Genomic DNA, 27093 nt, shown 5'->3' on the forward strand with positions numbered 1-27093 from the left:
CTCACCTTTATTCAGCAAAATCGAGTTCCGAAGATTGTGAACCTTTGCTAAATTTTCCATCTTTGTCTGGCAGGAGGCAGCATGCGAGAAGAGTCAAAAGTACAAAGAAGGAAAGTTTGTTCTTGAGAGGTAAAACTTTTACCTTTGCCTTTTTCAAATTTAGTTCTCGACAATGGAAAACATCATATATGTTCATTTGCTCTTTACACGGGACAGGGGAAGGATTGTTGATGAAATCGACTTTTCATCAGAAGTATACATTGATACCCGTCCTAGTATGAGTGACAGCGAAGATGCTTAGAGTGTTGCAACTTGTGATCACTGTATCTGAAGCAAAGATCCAATAAGAGCAGCAGTAAATTTTGTAGATTACATAAGAAATAATGTAATAAATTGCCATGGAAGATTAGGTACTGTAACTTGATTCCGATGAAAAAAAATGTACTGCATTTATGATATAAGTTACATATTTTCTCAAAAAATCGAATACCAATTTAAACCATCTCTAGTTCTATGTGACTGAATGGTAAAATGTTCTTCAGTTGCCAGTCAGTTTCTTTGTACCACTTAAACAAGCCCAATCATCAATCTCTGATACAGATATGTTGTCTAGCAATGGAGAATATCGATCTATAATGCAAGGAACCTGCATAAAACATATAAAATGAGGTTCAAGAAACTATGGATGAAATAAGATTCTGGTCTTAAGAGCTTGCAGAAACAAATGAAAAGGAAAATTATGGTGATCTCATGATGTGGACTAATTTTGACTAGATTTAATCCAATTAGTTCATATACTCATCTTTAAGAAATAGTCTCAAAAATTTTTGATAAACCTAACATCAAATCCAATTGGTTTAAATAGGGTAAAAGTATTATGAAAATCTTTGTATTAAAAGTCAAATTATATTTTACTCTTTTTACTAAAAAAATGAACAAATTAGTCCCTCTTGTGCATTAAATAAAAAATAAATTGGTCATTATATTAAAAAGTTTCTATTTCTATTGTTAAAAACTAGTTCTTATATGTTAGAACAAGTTACACATGCTCGTGCAATTGTCTGGTTATTCTGTCAACCACACCGATTTTTAACAATAAAAATGGATAAAATTTTCGAAAGACTAATTTGCTCTTTGATCTAATGTATATAGTCCAATTTGCTCATTTTTTGAATAAGAGGGTAAAATGCAATCTAATTCCTAGTACAAGGACCTTCATAATATTTTTACTGTTCATATAGCCATCTTTTAAGAGTCTCTAATAAGAATTGGTTCATATGTACGAATGTGTGTAAATATATATATATATATATATAGGCAACAATTCAGATCAAATATCTAGTTTCCTAACACACTAAAACAATCACTTAAGCTGGTAGAACTGTTATGGGGCTAGAACGGACGGCCCGTGCAGAAGTACCTGCTCAGATAGAATACCCGAAAGGCCAATCCCTGCACCAGGCCTAGCATGAGAGACAATATCATCGGCCAGTTCTAACAAAGGATTTAGAAGTATATTTGCAACGATCACGTCGTATGTTTCATGTTCGGATTCAGCCACTGCTTCAAATGAAGTCTGTTTTTGAATATCTTTATGTTCATCGGTGGAGGGTGAGGAAGTGTTGCTGGAAACCAGGCGTAATTGAAAATTTTCAAGACCTATGTCATTCAGAGCAGCGTTGTGATGTGCAGATGTTATTGCTAGGGGATCTATATCAATTCCAACAGAGAAAGAAGCACCAAACTGCAGGTCGTTATTGAGAAATTAGTATGTATGTGTTAGCTGGCACCTATGTTATTCAGACTCGGGTTAGTGTTGGATACAGACATATATCCAACATGGGTATCTTCAATCTTTTTAAGTTTTTCCCTGTCTTTGGAGGACCCTTGGAGGGTCATATTCCATACCATATCAGGATATGTCTCAAAAACGAGTTCGACATGAATATGGCAATACAACTCTCCAATACATGAAAACACTTGAAAAAAATTGGACATACTTGGATCTAGTATTCACACCCGAGTCTGAGTAACATAGATTAACAATCCAATCATATAATTAAGAATTAAATTACCTTAAGTGCTGCAATTGCCAAAATGCCAGAACCTGTGCCATAATCCAAGAAACGTTCTCCTCCTTTGATCAATCTCTGTAGCAGCAATAAACACAATCTAGTGGTTGGATGCTCCCCAGTTCCAAATGCCAATCCAGGATTCAGAATAATATTTGTTGCTTTAACATCCTAATGCAGTGAAAGCAAACACCTTTTACATGTTCAAATCACCAATAATACTAAAAAATATATAAAAAATAAAATAGAATTCTTCTATGTACATACTACAGCACAATGCCCACTAGTTTATAGAAGATGGCAAAGAAGAGAGTCGCATATTATGTTATCAGGACTCGAGGATGAGTGTCGGAGTATGTTCTTAACACGGACATGCTTAAAATTTTTTCTCTGAATCTGTGTCATAGTGTTGGACAGAGTACTTTAGCAAAAAATGAGGAGTCTGGATAACATAGATTTGGTATATATAATAAACAAAGATTGCAACAAAACCTTAAGAGAAGTTAATTGGAGATAACCATACTGGGGGAGTCTTCCACTCAGGAACAATCCAAAGTCCTTCAGTCACTTCAACTGGATCAAATGATTCCTATCTCAAACAGAAAACAAGGGTTCAAATTATATTATCAATGAAATTATATATTAATTGTAGAGCTATAAACCAATTATAAAATAAGATCCAACAATGAATCCTCCCAAAAGTAGTTATAGAATACATTACAATTTCCAAACAAAGGTATGTCACTTGTAAATAAATCAATTGCCTGTTTCCTGCCTTTTTTTCTCCATATTAGTATTAATCATAAGTCATTATTTATAAAACTTAATTAAAACTTTTCTCCATAATTAAAACTTAATTAATAATAAAACTTTTCTCAATTACATAGGTGCTTTGAAGCTAAATTATACCATAACAAAACCCAAGGTTTAGCTGAGATTTGAATATCAATGGTAAAAGTATCATGGAGGCCCCTATACTGGAAGTCAGATTGCATTTTAACCCCTTGATTCAAAAAATGGGCAAATTAGTCCATATACTTTAGATTAAAGCACAAACCGGTCCTTTTCATTAAAAGTTTCATACATTTCTTCTACTAAAACTGGTGTAGTTGACAGACAATTTCACATAACGTGTCACATATACCTCCTGCAGACAGTTTCACATAATGTGTCTCATATAACTAAAGGACCAGTTTGCTCTTTGAAATGCAATTTGGCTCCTAGTTCATAAGAGAAATTGCAGCACAACATATAGAGAATGAGAAAAGTGAACTAACCTGAGTTTTCTTTATCCAATCATAGTGTTCACCCGTTTTAACTTCATAACTAGGTATCATTTTTAAGCCTACAGAATCAGCAGCCTGTGAGATGCATACATCCACATCTTCAGATTCTGGAAATATAGACTCAATGCATATCTGCATAAGAAATACAAATATCATTCAAAAACTATACTTAAGAAGCCATTTCACAAGCTCTGCTCACCCATTTCTTCTCGCACAATAACCTTAAAAACAATCCCAAAACATCAACAACAACAAAAAGAAAGGGTTAACCTCATTAGAAGTGTCACAATTATCATCTTCATCCACAGTAGTCGAAGTTGCACCAAAGCACATAAGAGCTTCAGAAAACACATCCTAAACAACGCCAACAAAAAAAAAAAAAAAGGGAGGGGGCGGGGGTTAAATTTACATTTCCTTTCAATCCATAAGACAAAACCCAAAATTTGAATCATTGAATTAAAGCTTACAGCAATGTCTTTTGGACATCGAATACGAACAGAGAGATAAGGAGATAATAAGGTAGAAGTGGAAGGGTGAGAGACTGAGGTGTAACAATGAGACAAAGGAAGAGAAAACTTTGTGGGAATCAATGGTTGGGTTTTGGGATTGATGTTATTGAATAGGGTAGTGAGAGATGGGTGAATGAAACGGCTTGAGAGAGTGCAGAAACCATAGCTGGAAGTTAAGATGGTAAGGTGTTTGAAGAAATGTCTCAATGCCATATTTTTCCCAATGGTGCAGATATGAACGTTTGGTTGGAATTCATGGCGGTAAATGGCCCTATAAAAAGGGGGAAAATAGAATAAAAATTTGGTCAAATTATGGTTTAGTACCTCTATTGTATTGTAATTTAAGATTTAATCTTTTTATTTTAATTTAGTTTAATTTAATCCTCTATGTTTTTAAAAAGTTCAAATTAATATGAATTTCTTATTGTTATTCAATCGGGATCACATGATAATCTAGTCAATAAATTCACCTATTAGTCGAATGCTTAAAATTATTTTTTCTTTAAAAAATTCCCATCACACCTTAATAATAAGAATAAAATCGAGATGCTATCTATTCGGATTTATTGATAACATTATACAAAACATCAAATTATTGATTCGATTTTAAATCAGTTAGTAGCTTTATTATTGTAACATTTAGGAGGATATGAGTTCGAACGCAGAATTTAGGGCTAAAGTGTAAATTTACTACTATATTATAAATGACTATTGAAATTTGACCTTATATTTTATTTTAATTGGTTTTTGCCATTATATCTTGTGAATATGTGTAAATTTACCATTCAACTATTATGTGATTGAATTTTGTCATTAAACTTTCCATTTTACATAATTTTGCCACTAATTTTGATTTATTTAATTAAATTTTATCACTCAATATTGATTTTGGTGATGAAACAAATTCATGAGGAAATATTATTTTAAATATTTTATTTTAATTTTAAATAATAAATTCATTTATAAAATATTAAAAATTAGCTTAGAATTTTAGTGGAAAAAACATTTGAATTTTAAAAATAAAAATAAAAAATTAATTTTTTATAAAATAATTTTAATTTTTATATTATATTATATTACTTAATTTAGTATTTTAGCTATTAAAATAAAATATTTAAAATATTTTTAAATTTAATTTTGTCTTCAAATCATTTTAAATTGAAATTGAAAAGCAATTTTAAAAAAATACAAAATTTAATATATAGTAAAAGTGTTGTGCTAAATTTAGATGTCAATTAATGCAAAATATAGTGTTAAATTTTAATTTTCATTTGCACATTAACCCAATATTCTATAAAAATAGAGAATATAGATATTAAATTTTAAATTTTAAATTAATAAAGGGACTAAATCAAAATTAAACCTAAAATTCCTGAACTTAAGAATCAAGGAGGAAAAGAAAAAAAAATGGAAAATCTCAAAAAAGAATTAAAGAAAAATGGTGTTTTCCTCTAATCCATTATCTCTCAGCGTCCCAGACCCTACCTTCGAATCGTGGCTCCGAGACTCCGGCTACCTAGACGTCATCGACAACCAACAGACCGCCGCTGCTGCTGCCGCCACCACCGGTACTTCCACGATTAGCGACCCAACAATAACCATCCCAATCAGCAGCTTCCTTTTCCGATATTTGGTCTCTTTTTTCTCTCATTTATGGACGCTACTCTCTCTACTCACGTTCAATCCATTCGCCAAGCTCACCACCAACGATTTCTCCGGCGAAACTCCGTCGTGGACTAAAGGGTTCTTCGCGGATTTCGGGTCCTATTCGTTTCCAGCTTCGGCTTCTCAAGCAAGGCTCAGGGTTCAAGAGAATGTTAAGCGTTATGCTCGGAATTATGCTTCACTTTTTATCCTCTTCTTCGCTTGTTCTCTGTAAGCAAAAAAACACTCTTCTTTCTTTGCATTAATCTTTGGTATTTTGTTGTTAGTTTTGAGGATTGTTCTGGTTCTTTCCAAGGATGAGGTAAATTGGGTTTCTTGTTTGTTTCCTGAGGAACTTGTGGGAAAAGAGAAAAAGAAACTTAACATAGGTTATAAACTCAGCTTGGTTAATCACTAGGTTTTCTGTTATTGTTTCATAGGTATCAGCTGCCACTTGCACTTGTTGGGTTGATATCAAGTTTGGCACTTTGGGATTCATTCAGGTTCTTCAGTGATAAATGGGGTTTGGATCGATTCCCTGTCACTGAAATGATCTTGGTTCGCTTTGTGCAATGCGGTGAGTTCTTGAATTTCAGCACTATATAATCTTCATTAGAGGAATATTGAAGTGAAGTCTTAAGAAGAATAGTCAAATATTGCTAGTAGAAATTACATGTGAAGCTGACTTGATGACACTTGATCCCTCGATGCCTCTTTTATTTTGTATCTGCGAAAGATGACCCTTGCTTCAAGCAAACTTCAAAATATTAAAATTTCCTGGGATTCTTAGGCAAAAGATTTATGGTTTGTATGAACATATACAGATAGAAGCTATTTTCTTTTGGTTTTATAATACCAACTTTATTTCTTCTTTTGCAGTTACTGCAATTATTTTGTTGTGGTTGAATGTTCAAATGGCCTTGTGTTGTACCCTTGTTGTCAGTTATATAGGTAAATATTGCATTTTCTTTTGAAACTTCTGTTGATGTTTGCGTAATTTGTTTGAACATACAATTATATTTTTCATATAGTTATGCTTTTGCATGCCGCATTCCGGAAGCTGACACCAGTAAAGCAACCTTCTCATGGTAGACGGAAATAGGAGATCACCCCGAACCAAACACAAATATGGCCAGCTTCGGTTTGCAGTTTTGTTTTGCAGCAAGAGATCAGCAAGTTCTCTTCAGTGAGCTACGAAAACCACCTCTTTATAGTATAACGGCTTATTATCCGGTGGATGATTTTTTTGTAGTTGATCTTGCTCGGTACATGTCAAATGACAAAAAGAAATTGCATTATTGCAATGAACATTTGATAGATCTTGTTTTGCTTTCTATCAATCATAGGCAGTTGAGTTTTCTAACCTGTAATGGAGTTTTGCTGGTATTAACTTTGTATATTCCCTCATGCACCCTCTTCCTGCTTAAAAGTTGACTAATTCATTCACAGCTCGCAGTTAAATGGTGCTTGGCATTCATTTCTGTAAACCTTGCTACACGAAGAACTGAAATAGAATTCGAAGAGGTGAATACCAATTCCTAATTTTTGTTTTGTCTGCAATCTTAGGGTAGCAAATCTATTGGTCACAAATTTATAACCAAATCTTTATGGATGGTCGTTATCCAGAGTGGTAATTTAGAAAGTGTTGTGTAGTGATTTGTTATATTTGTTGATTAAAAGCACTCTCCATTTAAGCTTGAGAAGTTAGGTTCAACCCAGTTTGTGCTGCCATGCTGCTATGTGTAAAACTTGCCATAATTGAATGTTGGTCATGGCTGAAAATCACTGATATTATGTTACTCCGGTTTAACACTGAATAACATAGCTATGATATTCTTAAATTGATGTTACCTGGAAATGAATGGAGATTGCATTGGTGTGTTTTTTTTTGATTGATTTAAATAACATATCTGTGTTTGGCATAATGTTTACTAGATTATGTGAAGCAGGTGAAAGAAAAAAAAAATATATTAATCTTTAAAATTGAAATTGTCAATGCCTCTTTGGAGTATTTGTTGACACTTTTTTAAGGTTCGAGGTTCAAGCTTGGTATTGTGTTTAGTTTCTTTTAAGGATTTGATATAGAAGATATAAATATCCTTGTAATCATATTTGTTTGTAAAAGACAAGGTCTTTTAGATTTTGTTTTTCGACCAAGTTTCTGGTTAGCTCGTAACACCAGTTTAATTAAAGTCTGGTATAGATACATGCAAGAACTCATTTAAAATTCATAGCAGCTGTGGCTCTAATTCTTGTGTTTTATCGATCTCTGGGAGTCTACAGTGCTGAAACTGGAAGTATTGCAACAATGACACATTTTTTACCTAACATATGGAAAGCTTGGAATTTGGATCATTTAAAGTAGTTGAATTTCAGCTGGTAAATACATAACATTTTTCCGATGGTCTTGAGACCTCCAATTCATGAAAATGATCAGATATCAAGAAGAAAAAAAACAGAGAAATAATAAAAACATCAATATCTGCATTCATTCTGATTTTATTGTTCTTGAACATTTTTCTTAAAGTAGTTGAATTTGAGATTCAAATTTTCAGACATAAATAAGAAAAAAACTATCTTTAACCTACAAACATATTGGCAATTAAACTATACTAATTTTTCTAAACTTTTTCTGGCTCTTAAGCTACTCTTTTATTACTCAATCTTATCTCCATTAAAATATTTCAGCTAACTTATTCCTTTTTTTACGTTGTTTCATTTATTCTATTTTCCCACTTTTCTCTCTCTTCTTCCCATCAATTCCAGAAGAAAATCGTGTTACATGGTATTGTTATGATGAAATTCAGGGATGCAATTATTTAACTATCAACTTGAAACATCAATAATCACTTAATTATGGTTTTTTTTTCCTTTTTAGTTATTCAATTATAAAATATTATAAAATATCATCTAATTATTAATAAATTTTTGTATTACCCAATTGTATAAAATTACAAAATGATCACCCAACTAAATTTTACATTAACCATATGATGAAAGACAATTAATTAAATTATCATTTTGTAATTTTTCATAATTGAGTAACTAAAACCATAATTGAGTGGTCATTTTATAATAAAAATTTTTATTGTAATTTACCCTAAAAAAGTAATTTAAGTACGTTAAGCCATGAAAAGATGACATCCAAAAACACTAAAATGGATTAATTTTTTAAAAAAATTGAATATAATCAAATCGAGCAAAAAATAAATTTTAATAAATGATTAAATATTGTTGAGATTACATGTTGTAAAGCAAAATAAAGTATACATGAAAATTGGCACCTCAAGAAACAAAAATGTAGAAAGAGAATTTAATCAAAAGGGATAACAAATACACAATTTGTTAAAAAGGTTATGTACAATCAAAATCATAACAAATGCATGAAAGAAAATAACACGCTACAAAACAGAGATATAATCAAATCTTGGGTTGATATCTCCACCTCATGTTTGGCTTTGCCATCTGCATTATCACATCACAAAAACAGTTTACTTAGACATGGCTGCGGATTAGATCTGTAACTTTCAAAACATATGAAAACGAACCATTCTGGTATTCAACATTATCCTAAGTCCAAACCATATTCAAAGCCGATTCAGATATTGGAGATCTGAAGGTTTCTGTCTGAATCGTTTTGAATCCACTATGGATACCAAATCTAATCAGTAGAAATAGGATCGGGTAGTGCTAGATATCGAATTGTTTACCATCAATTATTCCTACAGTTTAGTGCCAATGTTGCTCCAACTTTTTGTTTTTCTTCAAAGACCCATGTTCAACATTGCTGCCGAACACATTTTTTTGACAAGGATTGAGGATATGATCCTCCAAAAACTCTCAAAGAAAAAATTGAACATACCCATATCCAACACTTAAGACTATCATAGAAAATCATTTGTCTAGTCAAGGAGTAATATTTCAACAAACCTAGAAAGTAGAAATCTAGCAAGTGGGCTCAAGTTGGAATTTGAAGGAAGCTCTTTATGCTGCTGCCTTTTTCGACTCTCAGTTTCTGGGTTTGCATTTTGCGCATCTTCAGGAGTTGTTTTTCCCTTATTGAACTTGCGAGCAGCCAGCTCCTGCATATCTTTCATGGAAGATTCCTTTGAGCTGCAAAATTTTACCTCTGCTTGAGTTCCATCGTGTTAAAAGACAGTGCAATACATATAAAGGGAACAATACCATGGGAATAGAAAATAAAAAGTTTATAACCTTGCCAATCGCTCGAGCAACTTGCGAACAAGAGCTTCACAAGATCCAGGCTTTGCTCGCTCCATGTTTATGAGGGAATTCGTAACTGCACGCACAACTGACCCTTCTGAATCATCAGCAATGACCTACATTATGTGCATTGACAAAACTATTAAGATATAACAAATCTAATTCAGACTTAACAAATGTTGATAGCTGATACAGTAATAGAGGAAATTGAAGTATACTGTTATGTGTCTTGGTGTAGGATCTAGTCACAGGTCGAGAAAATAAGTAAAACTAAAACTCTTAATAAAACCTGATATAATAAATAAATAAAACTAAATCTCCTATTGCAATAAAAGCATCCATATCATATACATCATAGAATCATGTTCCCAAAGAAGTTCTTAATATGAATTAATGGCTTTGAACACACACATATACTCACAGGTTGCTCTTTGAATCACCTGTTTTAGACTTCCTCACGAGTTTACTCATATTAAGTTGCTCACCTTAGATTAATATTCCACGAGTCAAAACTATTTCAAACATCCTATCTCACAGTCTGAAATTTTACTCGCACCTTAAGACAATTTTCATGATTACCCACTGACAGAAGCAGGTCTGGAGTCTTGTTTCACTTCAGTTACTATTATAAGGCTACTTTGATCCAGATGAATTAGAGTTATTACCAAGACTTAAAGGTGTGCTTGGTTGGGAGGAAAAGTTGAGGGATGGATAGAGGGAGTGGAAAAGTGGGAAAAAAATAAATTTCAAGTGTGCTTGGTACGGAAAAGAAGTAAAGAGGAAAGAAGATAGGACAGAGAATCATTTTCCATCCTAATGCATAGAACCCAACCCTTCCTAATTGGAAGAATGAGAGGGGAGAAAATGAGAGAGGTCCATGTTATTCAAAATTATGCATTTTTCAAATGTTCTATTTCATTTCCTTCCATTTTTCAATTCTATCAAGCAATGGATGGAAAGAAAATTACATTATCTTTCAAATTTTCCATCTTTCCTACCAAGCACAACCATGGAACGAACAATTTATATTTCCATCTTTCTATTTTTCCACCTCTTTAATTTTTCATCTTTCTAATTTTATTTCCTCTCTACCAAGCACAGCCTAAGTTATACATATTGCATACTTGATAATTGATAAGCATCTTAATGCACCCTCTGGGTTAAAGATTACTTAAATTGGAAGAATATTTGGATGTTACCTCTATCACACTAATTGGTAAGGAAAAACTAAAAAAACATGTATATCGTACGCACCTCTTTTAGAGAAGGAATAAGTAACATTGATAGTGGTACAGATGCTGATGCTATCTTAGCATTTTCTTCATCATTACTAGCTTGGCTTGATCTCGAAAGTAATTTGGGTGCATCAAAATATTCACGAGAACCGCTGGAATTGAAATGCAATACTTCAGAGAAAATGACACAACCAAATACCAAAGATATATAAAATTCTGCATTTGTGTAAAAAGTTAATTTCTTTATTAGGTTGCTCAAACTCATCATCTTTCTTGAAGTACCCATGTTAAACATATTTTTGGACATGCATACGGAGATATGATCATTCAGGGACCCTCCACATACATGAAAAAAGAAATGAAAAATTAAACATATATATGTCGGGCACATACCCATATCTCACAATCACAATCGAGTCCAAGTAACATAGTTTATCAGGCTTACCTAGACGAATCAGAACAGTTACTTGTTAGGTCTTTTCTTCTGTTTTCATGGCCAGGACTATTAAGCTTGCTCCTTGAAGACCTGTCCCTAGCATTTGCTTTCCTCAACCCTGCTTGAATTGCAGCCTTTGCCTGAATTGACATTACAAGATGAGTTTCGATAGAAAGCATGATGATACACTCTCAATCTGGAAGCTAATAATAAATTCAAGTTCAATGCTAAACTCAGATTCTACAAGAGGAATTTGCATATCAAATAATAAGAACATTATACAGTGAAAGGCTTCAGGAGAAATCCAGCTAAAGAATGATTTTGAGTATTTCTTGTAAGACAGAATTAAGAACAATAAGTAAAGTATCAAACAAGTGCATGTTAGAGATATACAATAGCAAAACTGCAACATCATAAAACATATCAGTATCAATTATTAATTAATGATGCAGATTCTATAACATTATAATTCACAACCAAACAAGGAATATCAAAACGTTTACGGTTAAAAACCACCTCTGCAAGATTTGATGCGCTATCTTCAACTGATGCACTCGAAGTTCTATCTTGAATTCCTTGCCTGGATCTTGGGGTTCGTGGAGAATCAGGATCATCAGTTTGGCCACGTAACACAATAGTTCCACTGGTAGAAGCATCTTCAAAAGATTCATATGTGCTGCTAGACTACACAACACATTAAAATTAATAAAATCAATGGTCAAGACAAGAAAGCAATACAAACTTTATCTCCTTAATACTTTTGTGAAGACAACTTTGAAGTGAAGGAAGCTTACAAGGGAGCTTGAGTCACGAAACAATGCAGATGATTGAGATCCTCTAGGAGATTTTATGACAATGGTTCCCGACCCACTGACAGACATTTCATCCTGGGAATAGAGCAACAAAAACAATGTAACAAGATCTGAGGTAAAAGTTTCTTATAGTCTGTGTAAAGGCAGATGGCTAGACGCTAAAGTGAAACACTATAAAACTTGCCTCAGACTCTTTCAGGCAAGGCACATGCTTGGTGCACCTAATTGCATTTTTCTACAAGGTGATAGGCGCAAAAGAAAAGCCAGCCTGACTGAAGATCTTGCATTTCTTTAAATTTTATGTCTTATCATTAACTGTACCTATAATAGTAAAAGATAAAAGGTACACTATTGCACTCTCTATTTCTAAGTATTTGAGCATTCAATAAGTACACTATCGAACTCTCTATTTCTAAGTATTTGAGCATTCAATAACAAACTTGGGATTATAAACAAATCATGCATATTGGCCAAAAGAATAAGGCAAATGTCTCATGTTTTGTAGGATAAAAGTGGACCACTCTTCTGAGTTTATGAATATAGTTATAAATCTTAAAGCTTATTTTGTATATATAAAAACATATAAATATTACACCCTGCTTCCCTCAGGAAGCAATATCAGCTTCTCTCACCTAGGTTTGCCTTGTGCCTTTGACAACAATGCATATAGTGAACTTAATTTCTAGCCACATTAATGTCAAACAAGAAAAGAATTCTCAAAAAAAAAATAAAAAATAAAAAAGTCAATCATACATTAAAACATAATCAAGCCTAAGTCCATCTAGTCAATGTTAGAAGAATGGGCTTTGAAGCCGCTAGATCATCCCATAAAACACATCTTTTTATTAAGGGCATAGAACAAAAAGGAAAAACTTATGATGTCAAAAGCAATGACGCAATGCAAAGTTGGAATTACTTCACGTTGTGTGTGTGTGTGTGGGACAGAAAGAGAAAGAGAACCTTACATCATGGTCATTATCCTGATGTTCATTGTGATATGATTCCCTAGCACCTTTTCCAAAGGAAGCTTCCCTAGATTCACTAAGAGCATTACCACTTTCTGGAGTCCTCGGTCTTGCTTGATTATATGAAGCTTCTAGTTTCCTCTCTCTAATCTGAGGAGGTTTTGCAGCAGTTCGGACAGTACCTGTACTATTTGATCCACCAATGCTGAAGTCCCACCCAGCACTTTTAAATGTTTTCCCCAGATTACTGCTGATCAAACAAGTCAGTAAGAATCCCACCGAGATACAAAGAAGCGCTGTTAATCAACAAAATAAACTCACCTAGCTCGAACAGTTCCGTCACCTCCTATATCTCTCGTCACCTTCAAAGTGTCGGTTGATTCTCCTACAGCCATGGGGCCATTTTCTCCATCTTCCTTTAATTGGTACTTTGGGCGCTCTCTATTGAGAACACGAAACACAAGCATCTTTACTACAATAAACAATGCAAGATTGATACACTGGACTTAACATCCTCTTGTCATGGCATGTCAGAAACATTACTAATGCCATAAGCATAGTGTTCCAAGGTGCTTTGACATCTCAAAACTGTCAGATACAGATTCCATTCATATGTAGGTTATGAAACCCTAAGTTCAAGAGGGTACCTAATTCTCTCCAGAAGCTTCTGACTCTTCCTAGCATTCCTGATAAAACGATGCTTGAGAAGTTCCTTGGCACTAGGCCTCTGATATTAAACATATTAAAGAAAAGCATAAGACAATTTAGAGCATTCAGAAATAATTAAGCCGATAAAACCATGATCGCCTATAGACATCAGAATAGTTTTAGACACCAAAACACCAACAGTAATGTTGCATTTTAATTGGTGGCTGATAGAGTTTGGGGGGAAACTAGATACCAAAACAGTCCATTTTCTAACCTTATCTATACTCAATTACTTACACCTTACCCTACTAATTGGGGTCAAACACAAAATATGTTTCCTCTTACGACATGTCGAAAAAGAAAAGTTCTCCAAACACAAAGGGAATTTGTTGAGTGCCCCAGAAGAAAAGAATACCATTTAAAAACATAATTTACCATGAATAGACAATCACATCTCTAACATTGTAAAATGGAAAGGACTCTGTTCCCATTACAAAAGAGTGATAAGCGAAAGGAAACAGGGATAAGCAACATGAAAGCATAATTACTTACCTCAGCAGGTACTTTCTTCAAACATAAGGAAACAAATTCCTTCATAGGGCGGGAAAAATGCTCTTCCAACTGTGGGATAGAAATTTTGATTACATTGAAACCATAAATGTGATCATTCCATAATGAGAATGGGAACATAAGAATAAATCATTTGATATAAACTTCATGACAACAAAAGCTATTGAAATTACCTGAGGTGGATTTTCTCGCGGAATAATAAAAAGAACTCTCATAGGGTGAAGGTCTGCAAGTGGAGGTTCTCCTTTGGCCATCTCAATCACAGTTATGCCCAAAGACCATATATCAGCCTGTATCAGAAAAGAGCCCCAGTGATGGAATGCTCATTATTTAACAAGGCTTAGCATACAATATATTGAAGGCCATGCATATGTACCTAAGAGGGAGAGGATAAGCAAATGGATGGCAGGTAATAGGAGCAACTTGAGAAAAATTCCAAAGCACAGTTTTTAGAAGTACCTTTTCGTTGTATCCATCTGAATTCTGAATCACTTCTGGTGCCATCCAGAAAGGTGTTCCTACAAAAGTCTGAACATTGTTAACCATATTAGTTCATTGATGATGATATGACAATCAGAGACCACCTGTAACACTGCACTAAGAAATTATCACTAGTGGGGTAAATAGAACTCAGGCTGATTTTAATCCTTCAATAAATATCATTTCAAATTTCTTTCTAAGACAACCAGCCCTAGCAACACTGAATAAACTGTAGGTAAAAATCAAATGGATGGCAAATGGCAATAGTACAATTACCATGCTAAAACAGCCATTAGATAAAATAGTTTGCATAGAGAATACAATTCCAGATTTAATGATAGAAAGATGCAGATAATAGTTAGAAATGGAGTGTACAAAAAAAAAAAAAAAGAACTAAAAACAAAGAGGTTGTTATCCAGAATCACTTGCATTCACTACAAAATTGAACCCTGCCATTTCCAATTCCATGTCAAGCTTTAAGTTCCAGAAAATATTCTTTTTCCATTCTTGACCACCAAAACCTTACCTTTCATTTTATTAGAAGCTATTTATTTTCAATTTTCTAGTTCATGGAGTAAAAACCATGGAATAGCTATTAAGAAACTAAATTCTAGTTTAAAACCTTAAGGTGAAAGCTTTTTTCAGAAACTAGATGAGTCAGATCAAATGTGAACCTTCAATTCAAAATGGAAAGATACAAACAAAAAATTCTAGTAAATTAAAACCTATCAAAAAGGGTTTTATATTAGCATCATAAGATCATGTATAGAGAGATGTGGAGAGAGAGAAATCACAAAGTTACTAAAGCCATAGAAATATTTAAAAAAAAGCAGCAGTAAAGCCTAAAAAAGGGCATTCTGGCTAATTGGAGAAATGATGCATCTTAAACAAAATACTGCACCTTTCTCCGTGATATCGTCCTTGTTAATTGTGCTGAAACACCAAAATCTGCAACCTGTTACAAGGCCATAAAATTAACTTGCAACCTTCATCCACTTAAACATACACTCATATCCACTCAATGCAAAGTAGTCATACTAACATGAGTCCATTTAAGACAAGTACCTTAACATCACCATTCTCGGACAATAAAATGTTTGCCGCTGCCAATAGGGATAACAAAAATTTTGTCAGTTAACAAAGGGTAAAGCAATAAATCCATACAACATTTAAAGAAATTAAAAGAAGGCTGAAAATAAATGAGAAATAATTTAACACAGGACACATGCCTATAGTCTAAAACCAAATGTTCTAAAATTTTCTTCTTATCTTTGTGAAAACTATATTTATTGTTAAGAACAAGTGAAGAAAACAACCTTTGATATCTCTATGAATCTTTCCTTCATTATGTAGATATTCAATTGCATGCAGCAAATCCCGTGAAATACACGCAATTGACATTTCATCTAGCGGAGGGCCTGACTGGAGCTGCATATAAAGAGTCACCGTAAGCATTCCATAACAAATAAACGTTATTCGGGAATCATAGCCCATGAAATCAGATAACTAGCAAGTGCACAACACAATACAAGTGAAGACAAAGATTAGTACCAAAGAAGTATGAGAAGATTGGTGGTTGTACTGTACCCCGGAAAAAAATCAAATCAGAGATTGTATGCATAGAACAGAATTAAACAAAAAGACTGCCAAGATCTGCAAAGAAAATGCCTTGAAATTGGAGCTAAAAGCACAAAAGAGAATTTTCAGCTACTAAAAGGAAAGATGGTAGTGACGCCTTCAAAGTTATCACCTACTTCAGTTGACATTTAGCACTTAAAGGTAGTTCTAAAGAATTTTTTATCATGTTATCGATAATGTTGACTGTCGACAGCCTTAATAGGCTGATTTTTAGGGATTGTATTTTGCTAATTATTAAGGATTCTATCTATTGTATAGATTATTATTTCCTTAGTTAGGTCTACATAATTTGTATATATACCTTTGTATTCTTAGTTGAAATACAAGTGAATCATTTACAAAACCCTCAAAAGCATCTTTTTCGTCACTATCTCCAAATAATTTTTAAATAGAAAGAACACTATTTTAACCACTCTTGTCCCCTGCAACAATCACCCCCCCCCCAAAAAAAAAAAAAGGAAGAAAAAGAAGAATAAAACAGGAAGAGTAAAATCAAAAGCAAAGCAAAACAATAGCAGTTCATGTTCAAGAGACTTTGATCCATATGGCAAATATAGATAGAAAAAAGAAAAGAAAAAGGCCACCAAATCAAGTCCTTAGGTTCACTAAGAAAACAGCAAGCAATAACAAATCAATCCATTATTATTTATTGCATGATCTTTATCAATGACACTTGGTAATTTATTTCTTAATGGAATATTTGCAATGATCTTTGTTATGGCCGCTTTCATCTTTATCAAAATCTTGGTCAAAAACAGAGTGAAAAAGAGGTATCATATCTATTTGGAAGCAAAACTTCCTCATTAATCTTCAATTAGATATCATGCACCAAACGTGTAGAAGCAAATGATAGAAGTAACTTACTAGGTCAGCAACTGAACCACCAGCCATGTATTCCATTATTATCCATAGTTTAGTTTGGTGAAGATAGGAACCATAATACTCTGTGATGTATGGACAACGACATTGTGACAGAACAGAAATTTCCTGGAGCCAAAAGAACACATATGAAAGACCTAGTAACCTATTTGTTAAAAACTTCGGATACTAGCTCGTAAGAAAGTAAGGCAATACCTTCTGGATGTCCTCAATTTCATCCTCACTGCAAAATGCAAAATAAAATAAAAATAAAGCATGCATAAGAAAGAGTTGAAATATGAAGAGCAAAATAAACAGTTAGCAATTGGAAGTTGTTACATTCCAAGTCTACTTGAAGTAAATAAATGCATCAGCAAACTCCCATGCAAGTCGATGATATATATAATGGGACTTCTACGGATGAATGGGAAGATAAATTTGCTTTGCTAACACACACAAACTACTGATGCTTATTTACCAAGAAAAGGTGGTTTTCTCACCAGAAAAACTCACTAGTCTACATAGAGACTGTCAGTAAGAGGGAGATGAGGGAAAGAGAGCAAGTTAATATTTAAACAAATGGAAAATGAATGGAAGATCGTAAACAAGACTTTCTTGCACACAGCAACCACCTGCCTTTAAAACTCGAATATATGAGGAATAAATTAAACAAAAATAGCAAAGCTATCAACTTACGATTCCTCTAAATCGATAACCTTAATAGCAACTTCTTTCTTCAGTTCCTTATCGAACCTGAACATCAAGCAAGGCATCAGCTATCCTTCTCATTTTCATCAATCATGATTCATGATTTAAACAGCCATAGCATATCTAACATGATTATGGGTAAGAACCTGTCATAAAGGTCTTGCAGTATAACTAGCAGTTACATTACATAGTCAAATAAGATAAGGTGCCATATATGCCTGGAACATCAAATAGAATGTCCGTTCTCTAACTCATTTAGAAAGAATCAACGTCAGTCCTATAACAATTACCAACAGACCAGGAGAGTAATAGTTACAAATATAGATTTCATAACTGATATGCAAGCCCTCAAATTATGTGTTCTCATATAATTAAGGTTACCTTAACACACCATTAAATAAATAGACAAGTAAACAAATAACTAAGAGGGAAAATGGTTGACTACAGCATCCTCTTTCTGAAGTGTCAGCCTAATCTATTTGAGCAAAACTCAAGAAAAGGAGACCAAAAAACAGTTTTCCTTGATAAGCAAAAACAGATATGAGTTATTAAATAAAGGGCTCTATTCCAACAGAGCTTCAAATGAGAACACTTTGCAATGGTTTTAAACACCACAACTAAAACTCAGTTTCTTGAGGACACTCAATATTTGCAACCTTGCAATTCATTCCAATAGTTCATAAAAAATTCACAATGTTCCTAGACAGTACACAAGTTTTTCCTTTTGCATCAGACATTTTCTAAGCCTAATCTATTATTAACATAGACTAATTAATGTGCCTACCTAGGATAATCCAAGAGTTTAAACATTACAGAACTCATTCAGTATAAAAAAGAACAAACTTAATTGAATAAACCTATTCTAGGGATCATAAAGTTAGCAGGGGTCTTCATAAACTCCTCCCTGAAGTGTATAAGATCTAATGGTCAATTTATAGCTCAGTAATTCAGCACCCAATTGCCCTTGAGGCTCCTTTCTCCCCACACTTATGGGAAGATCTTTTTCATTTATATTTAAATTAAAAGTACAAATTCAAATCTTAGGAGCACGATGTATTTTCAACTTAGTTAGACTCTAAAAGATTTAATTTCAACAGTACCATTGGTAATATTTACCATCAAACAGCTAATTTACCCCTAGCAAACACCAAGCAACTCCTAAATTAAACACCAGCAATAAAGTTAAAATGCATGCAAATACATCAATCCAGAGTAACACTATTACATTCGTCTGAAGTTCTTTTCTTATAACAAAATGTAAATAAAAATGCAAAAGTACTGGAGCAGAATGATAACAAAAGAAATTGAGATAGACTTACGCTTTATAGACATCACCAAAAGATCCTCTGCCAATCAACTCCACTTCACTAAATCTAGACCCCGCTGCTTCTCGTAAACCTGCTATGTCAGCCATTTGTACGCACAAACCCCTTTGACACCAAAGATCAAAACCAACCCAAAATTCACAGTCTACCCATTCTTCAATTACAGTTCAATACCCAGTTCCATATTGCCAAAACCAGCCTCGAGAATCCAATCCCTGAAACAGAAATTTAAAACAAAACCCATTAATATCCTCAAAACGTCTACAAAAAGCAAAAGCATACCCCAAAAGAATCCCACATTTCAAGATCTAAAAATCCAATTAAAAAGAAATTAAAATCAGAAAATATCCAGAAGCTCTTACAGTGAAAGCAAAGCATACCCAGAGAGACACCGAAAAAAACACACACAACAAATAGAAGATTTCCTTTTCTATTTAGGTGAAAAAAGAGGATGTATTAAAGTGACATACGAACAGAAAAAAAACCCAACAAGAATCCTTAGAAAACAAATTTTAACTACTACCCATTACAAAATACACTCTCTTTCGATAATGAAACCACAACATCCCCATGTCTCTTACAAAAAAACACCACAACAACTTGGTCTTTTTCTTTCCTTTCATTACATGAATGATGAATCAATTGGAGAAACGTTATTTTCTATGAAAATTTTACCTCTTCGATTTGGGGAAGATCTTTTCTCTTTCGTTACTCTTTCGATGTTTGTCTCTCCCTGTTTTTCATCAATAGAGAGAGTGAGAGAAAGAATGGATTTATTTTTATTTTTGTTTTTATTTTTATTTTTTCAAAGCTTTCAAAGAGATCGAGGAATAAAACAGAAGATGTTCGTTAATGGAGGACTTTGCTTTGTAATTTTTCCTTTTTTTACGGGTAAATTTAATTTCTTGATGAATTAAAAACGCATCGTTTTTTATCAGCTTTCATTTTCAGGCTCTAATGAGCCGAGCCAGAGCGGCCCACTTCGGTCAACGACATGGCTCAACAAAGCCGGCCGAGCCCGTTATTGACTCTTTGTTTTTTTTTTCTTTTTCCTTTTTTTCTATTATTCTTTTCGAAGAAAATTAGTAAAATAAAAATAATTATTCTAAAATATAATTACAAGAGATATTTAATATTACATCATATCTCATTATTTATTATATTTATTTATTAATTTTATAAATAAATTATAATTATGTATGTGAAAATTTATTACGAAATATTAAATAACTTTTCATATAATAAAATTTGGGTTTATATCAACGAAGTTACGACTTTTTAAGGGTTAAAATTAAATTATATATTTTATAAGGATTAAAATATAATTAAATAAAACTTTTATTAATTTTTAGAGCAAAGTATAATTTTCTGTTTACTAATTTAAAATTTTATCAAACATACTTTTTTTCTAGTTTTGGGGAGGGGGCTAAGTTCGTACTCGCCCTTTCCCTTTACCTTTGAATTATACCATGTCACAATTTGAAATTAAAAAAATTATTTCTAAACTCGAATCAAGCTTAGGTCACTATGTTAGAATTAAGTGACCCAAATTCTTATTTAAATAAAATACGATGGAAAATAAAATAAAAGTAAAATCCATATAGAACTAGACTTCTTTTATTTTATTTTAGAATAAGGTTTTAAACCTTATTAAACTCCATCTATTTTATATTGATTAGATAAGGTGTTTCAATCCTACTAGAATATGGCTTTGCAAGCCTATAAATAGACATAGTCTATTCCTCTTGTATTTGAGTAAAAATTTTCGACATAGTGAATTTTCTTCTCCTCTGCCTGGTGGTTTTTTTCTCGAAAGGGTTTCCACGTAAAATTTATGTGTTCTTTATTTTTATTTATTTTATTCTATTTTATTTTCACAAATTGGTATCGAGCTTAGGGTTATTCATCTCGATCACGGTAATGGCATCTTTGAAGTATGAAATTCATTGTTGGATCGCAACACCAGTTTGCGTTGTGGCAAATTAAGATGCAAGCGTTCTTGCAGATGGATCTAGAGGATGCCCTGCTAGGATAGATAAGATGCCTTCGACATTAACGATGAAGAGAAGAAGCGTAAGGATCGAAAGGCATTAACACAATTACATCTGCATTTGTCCAACGAAATTTTGCAGGATGTGATGAAAGAAAAGCTGCATTGCATTATGGAAGAGGCTAGAACAAATATGTATGTCGAAAACTCTAACAAGCAAGTTGCATATGAAGCGGCGTCTTTATGCTCATCGTTTGGAGGAAGGTGCGTCGTACACGAACACTTAACGGTGTTTAAAGAAATTCTCTCAAACTTGGAGGCCATGGAGGTTCAAGATGATAAGAAAGATCTAGGGTTGATTCTACTTTGTTCGTTGCCCCGTCTTATTCAACCTTTAGAGACACGATTTTATATAGCGCGAGTCTCTCACAGTTGATGAGGTTTATGATTCTTTAACCTCGTATGATAAGATGAAGCATCTTGTGGTTAAACCCAACTCTCGGGAGAGGGTCTCATTGTTCGTGGGAGACAAGACCGGAATGTTGATGATGATCGTGGTAGAACACGAGAACGGAATCCTCGTGGTAAATCTAAGGGTAGATCGAAATCTTCAAGCAGAGGTAAAACTTGTAACTTCTACAAGAAGAAAGGGCACATTAAATCTGAGTGCTATAAGCTACAAAATAAGATTAAAAGGGAGGTCTGCGAATCAAAAGGAAAACAACTAGAAAATTTGGTGAAGGCGATGTTGTAGAAGACTACAATGATGGTGAACTTCTAGTTGCTTCATCAATGATTCTAAAGTAAGCGAGGAATGGATACTTGATTCAGTGCACCTTCCACATGAGTCCCAATCGGGATTGGTTTACAACTTATGAAACGATGATCTCAAGGTGTTGTTTTGATGGGAAATAATGCTTCATGTAAAATCGCGGTGTTGGAACAATTAAAGTTAAGATGTTTGATGGAGTTGTCGAACACTTAGTGACGTCGGCATGTTCGAATTGAAAAGAAATTTAATTTCGTTGAGTACTCTTGATTCAAAAGGGCATGATACACACAATGAAAGTGGGGTTTTAAAGATTTCAAAAAGTCCTTGTTGTGATGAAAGGGCAAAGAAAGATTGCCAAGTTATATGTTTCTGAGGTTCTCTCATATCGGTGATGCATTTGTCGCTTCCTCTTCCTTGTCGGATGATGATATTACTAAACTTTGGCATATGCGCCTAGGGCATATGAGTGAGAATGGCATGGCGAATTAAGCAAAGAGGACTTCTTAATGGGCAAGGAATTTGCAAACCTGAATTTCGTGAGTCTTGTGTTTTTGGGAAGCAAAGAGAGTTCGATTCACTAGAGGAATCCATAACACGAAGGAAACGTTGGAGTATATCCATTCGATCTGTGGGGCCCCGAGTGCCTTCGAGAGGTGGAGCTAATTATATGCTAACCTTTATTGATGATTTTTCCGAGAAAAGTTTGGGCGTTCTTCCGAAGCGAAAAGCGATGTGTTTTCCACATTTAAGTCTTGAAAAATTATGATTGAAAAATAGACGGAAAACAGATAAAATACCTCCGCATGCACAATGGCTTAGAGTTACGCTCGATGAGTTTAATAGATTGTGCAAGTCGAAGGATCATGAGACACTTGACGATTCGTCATACTCCACAACAAAAGCGGCGTTGCGAGCGAATGAACGAACGATCATGGAGAAGGTTCGATGTATGTTGTCAAATGCCAACTTACCAAAGTCATTTTGGGCGAAGCGACCTCTCTGCATGTTTTTTATCAACCGATCTCCATCCGCTGCCATTGAGAAAAAGACTCCACAAGAGGTATGGTCCGTAATCCTGCTAATTATTCGATTTAAAGATTTTTGGGTGTCCTGCGTATGCTCATGTTGATAATGGAAAATTGGAACCGAGATCCATTAAATGCGTTTTCTTGGTTATAAAGTGGTGTAAAAGGCTATAAGTTATGGTGTCTGAAAATAGAAAAGTTGTGATTAGCGGAGATGTTGTTTTGATGAAACGCTATGCTACCTAACTTATCTCTTAAAGACTCTTCCAATAAAGAAAACCAAAAGCGGTGGAGCATCGATTAATACGAAATCAACTCCTCAAGCCAAGACAAAATTGAGAATAGAGTTGCTTCTTCACCGCAATACTCTATCGCCAAAAACAGGACAAGAAGAGAAATTAAACCTCCAAAGAAGTATGCCGAGGTTGATCTAGTTGCTTATGCTTTAAATGTGGTGAAGATATAGATGCGAATCAAGAGCCATTTAATTATTACGAGGCGATTAGTGTGAAGACTCGAAAAGTGGATGTTTGCTATGCAAGAGGAGATGGAATCACTCCACAAAAAGCGAACATGGGATCTTGTAAAACTTCCTAAAGGTAAAAAGGCATTCGTTGTAAATGGGTGTTTAAAAGAAAGAAGGGACTCAAGAGTTGAAGAACCGGATATAAAGCAAGGCTTGTTGCAAAGGGTTACAGATCAAATTCGAGTGGACTTCACGATGTGTTCTCTCCGGTTGTTAAGCATAGTTCGATTCGAGCTTTGCTTGGTATTGTTGCCATGCATGATTTGGAGCTTGAGCGGTTAGATGTAAAACCGCATTTTTGCATGGAGAACTTGAGGAAGATATTTACATGCAACAACCGGAGGGTTTTATAGTCTCGAAAAAGAGGACTATGTTTGCTTGTTGAAAAAGTCCCTTTACGGTTTGAAACAAATCACCAAGACAAAGGGTACAAGAGGTTTGATTCCTTTATGACTTCTTATGATTTCAAAAGAAGTAGTTTTGACAGTTGTGTCTACTTTAAGAAAAAGCAGTGATGGTTCTTTTGTGTATCTACTTCTTTATGTTGATGACATGTTGATAGCGACAAAAGATAAAGAGAGATAAGAAAGGTTAAAGCCCAACTAAGTGAAGAATTTGAGATGAAAGATTTAGGACCAGCAAAGAAGATACTTGGTATGGAGATTCTCGGAGATAGAAAAGCAAGTAAATTGTACCTAAGTCGGAAGGGTACATTGAGAAAGTTCTTTGCAGTTTCAATATGCAGAGTGCTAAGCTTCATTAGTACTCCTTTAGCGACCATTTCAGACTTTCATCGGCCTTATCTCCTCAATCGATAATGAGATTGAGTACATGTCACATGTTCCATACTCTAGTGCAGAGGGATCTCTCATGTATGCTATGGTTTGTTCACGTCCGATTTATCATATGCGATCGGTCAGATTAGCGATACATGGCGAATCTGGTAAAGAACACCGAAAGCGATTCGATGGATTTTAAGATACTTACGAGGCACTACTAATGTTTGCTTACAGTTTGGAAGAACTAAAGATGGAGTTATAGGGTATGTTGATGCTGATTTTGCTGGAGACCTTGATAGAAGAAGATCTCTCACGAGTTACGTCTTTACAAGCGGAGGTTGTGCAATTAGTTGGAAAGCCACTTTGCAAACTACGATCGCTTTGTCTACCAATCGAAGCTGAGTACATGGCGATTCTTGAGGCTTGTAAAGAAGCTATTTGGTTGAAGGGACTATTTAGTGAACTCAATGAAGACCTTCAAATCAGCACGATATTTTGTGACAATCAGTGCCATCTTTCTTACAAAAGATCAAATGTTTCATGAGAGAACAAAACACATTGATATTCGGTATCATTTTGTTCGTGATATTATTGCTCGTGGTGATATTGTTGTGAGCAAAATTAGCACTCATGAAAATCCTGCAGATATGATGACTAAGTCACTTCCTATAACCAAGTTTGAGCATTGCTTAGACTTGGTTGGTGTTCATTGTTGAAGTTAAACCCTTAAGGGGTTTTTGGAAGAGGTGAAGAACTTGTTTATTGAAAGTTCGCGATGAAGAACTTGTTCATTGAGAATTTGTGTCAAGGTGGAGATTGTTAGAATTAAGTGACCCAAATTCTTATTTAAATAAAATACGATGGAAAATAAAATAAAAGTAAAATCCATATAGAACTAGACTTCTTTTATTTTATTTTAGAATAAGGTTTTAAACCTTATTAAACTCCATCTATTTTATATTGATTAGGATAAGGTGTTTCAATCCTACTAGAATATGGCTTTGCAAGCCTATAAATAGACATAGTCTATTCCTCTTGTATTTGAGTAAAATTTTTCGACATAGTGAATTTTCTTCTCCTCTTGCCGTGGTTTTTTTTCCGAAAGGGTTTCCACGTAAAATTTATGTGTTCTTTATTTTTATTTATTTTATTCTATTTTATTTTTCACACACTATCTCGTTTTACTATTTAAATAATAATAATAATAATATTTAAAATAATGTTGTAATAATATTTAAAACTCGACCTGTAAATAGATTTAATGTGGAGTATACCATTAACACAATTCATCAACTAATGCCCTAATAAATAGCATATAAATGGTGAAGTTGAGTGAAGAAGTTGGCATTAAAGGGATTTTTGGGGTCATAAAATCAACACCTTTCACTTTCTCATGTTAAAAACATGGTGCAAAGGAGCAATTCAAGACATAAACTTTAATTAGGGGTTAAATGTTATAATCAATTATTTGGGGTACAATATGGTTTTTCTCATAAATTAGGGTAAAGAAAGACAAAGGAGGTACTTTAGGATTGAAAACACTTTGCAACCTAAATTTGGTGAGGTCATTAAAGTGTTGCAGCAAAAGTTTGATATTGAAACTCATTAGTTAGCATTAGAGGTGTGTATGGGTCGGGCTACTCAGGTGATCTGAAGGTCTGCCTGAAAATTGAGAGGGTTCGGGTAAAAAATATAGGTCCGAAATATGGGTTTGGGCAAAAAAATTGGGCCTGTTTAGAAAACGGGTCGGGCCTCGGGTAAAATTTTTTTGGCCTGGGCTCGACCCGACCTGAATTATATATTAAATATATATATATATATATTATTTTTAATCATATTTACATTTTACTTTCAATTTTAATATAACCACTTTTTATTGTATTTTCAATTTGTGTATTATTTTAAGAATTGTTTTAGTCTCATTTTTATTTGTTTCTTGTTTTAATATTTGTTTTAATATTTTTAAATGTATTTGATTTATTATATTTTAAAATTTTTATTTAATGAAATAGGCTAAAAAATTTAATATGGGTAGGGCAGGGTTAGGCTCGGGCTTAATAATTTTATTTTGGGCCCGGCTTGGATAAATTTTTAGGCCTATATTTCGGTCCAGGCCGGGTCCATACCTAGAAAACGGGCCTAAAATTTTGTATGGGCCCAGCCCGAATCCCGCCCGGCCCGGCCCAAGCACACCTCTAGTTAGCATTTTGAGATTAAAATATAATTTTACCGTTATAAAAATACTATAATTTTATGGTATAATGGGAAGTTTAGTCCTTAATGTTTTAATTTTTTTTGTTAATTTGGCTCTCTTTTTTTTGAGCTAAATTTGACCCTCAATTTTTGAAAAAGAGTCATTTGACCATCAATATTTCAAAAAGAGTTGAATTATTATTTTTAATAGAAATATTTGCTAAAACATTAAATTTTTAAACATAGCAACTTGCATGAGAATTTGCATTTTTAAAAATTTTTAAAATATTTTAGAAAATTTAAATAATTTGTTGATATGACATATAAGATAAATAATTCTATGTCAACTTGTAGTACGAGTGAATTTCCATGCGAGTTGCTCCGAATATTGCTAAAAA

At 33.7% G+C, this 27093-nt stretch overlaps 3 protein-coding genes across 9 annotated transcripts; 1 reads left to right on the forward strand and 2 right to left on the reverse strand.

Annotated features, from left to right (window-relative positions):
- Window positions 1-211: 211 nt before the first annotated feature.
- LOC108453361 (uncharacterized) lies at window positions 212-4114 on the reverse strand. Its single transcript, XM_017751425.2, has 7 exons — window positions 3826-4114; window positions 3629-3712; window positions 3350-3490; window positions 2596-2661; window positions 2076-2243; window positions 1421-1744; window positions 212-646 (listed from the first exon to the last, which is right to left on the reverse strand). Exons 1-7 carry the CDS (start codon window positions 4078-4080, stop codon window positions 539-541), a joined length of 1146 nt encoding a protein of 381 aa, XP_017606914.1. The 5' UTR covers window positions 4081-4114; the 3' UTR covers window positions 212-538.
- Window positions 4115-5247: 1133 nt separating this feature from the next.
- LOC108451924 (PRA1 family protein H) lies at window positions 5248-7369 on the forward strand. 2 transcript variants are annotated; one of them, XR_008283390.1, is made up of 4 exons: window positions 5248-5742; window positions 5952-6315; window positions 6391-6462; window positions 6543-6586. XR_008283390.1 is itself a non-coding variant. In XM_017749631.2 (4 exons), the coding sequence occupies exons 1-4, from the start codon at window positions 5306-5308 to the stop codon at window positions 6611-6613; spliced, it is 717 nt and encodes a 238-aa protein (XP_017605120.1). In that variant the 5' UTR covers window positions 5248-5305; the 3' UTR covers window positions 6614-7369. The 2 variants fall into 2 exon arrangements, 1 of the variants encoding a protein (XP_017605120.1); XM_017749631.2 differs by having other exon boundaries at window positions 5952-6088; window positions 6543-7369.
- Window positions 7370-8823: 1454 nt separating this feature from the next.
- On the reverse strand, window positions 8824-20293 carry LOC108453821 (uncharacterized). Of its 6 annotated transcripts, none has more exons than XM_053028983.1 (21): window positions 20086-20291; window positions 19405-19625; window positions 18074-18130; window positions 17594-17621; window positions 17384-17506; window positions 16198-16309; window positions 15947-15984; window positions 15783-15836; window positions 14861-14929; window positions 14575-14691; window positions 14384-14452; window positions 13831-13910; window positions 13505-13624; window positions 13184-13430; window positions 12201-12293; window positions 11923-12090; window positions 11416-11546; window positions 10990-11122; window positions 9727-9851; window positions 9442-9624; window positions 8824-8976 (listed from the first exon to the last, which is right to left on the reverse strand). In XM_053028983.1, the coding sequence occupies exons 2-21, from the start codon at window positions 19497-19499 to the stop codon at window positions 8958-8960; spliced, it is 2061 nt and encodes a 686-aa protein (XP_052884943.1). In that variant the 5' UTR covers window positions 19500-19625; window positions 20086-20291; the 3' UTR covers window positions 8824-8957. The 6 variants fall into 6 exon arrangements, with proteins under 6 accessions (XP_052884943.1, XP_052884942.1, XP_052884944.1 ...); XM_053028982.1 differs by having other exon boundaries at window positions 13184-13433; XM_053028984.1 differs by lacking the exon at window positions 20086-20291 and adding an exon at window positions 19773-20036.
- Window positions 20294-27093: the final 6800 nt, after the last annotated feature.

The sequence above is a fragment of the Gossypium arboreum genome, chromosome 5 (assembly GCF_025698485.1).
Source record: "Gossypium arboreum isolate Shixiya-1 chromosome 5, ASM2569848v2, whole genome shotgun sequence".
Taxonomy (NCBI): Eukaryota; Viridiplantae; Streptophyta; class Magnoliopsida; order Malvales; family Malvaceae; genus Gossypium; species Gossypium arboreum.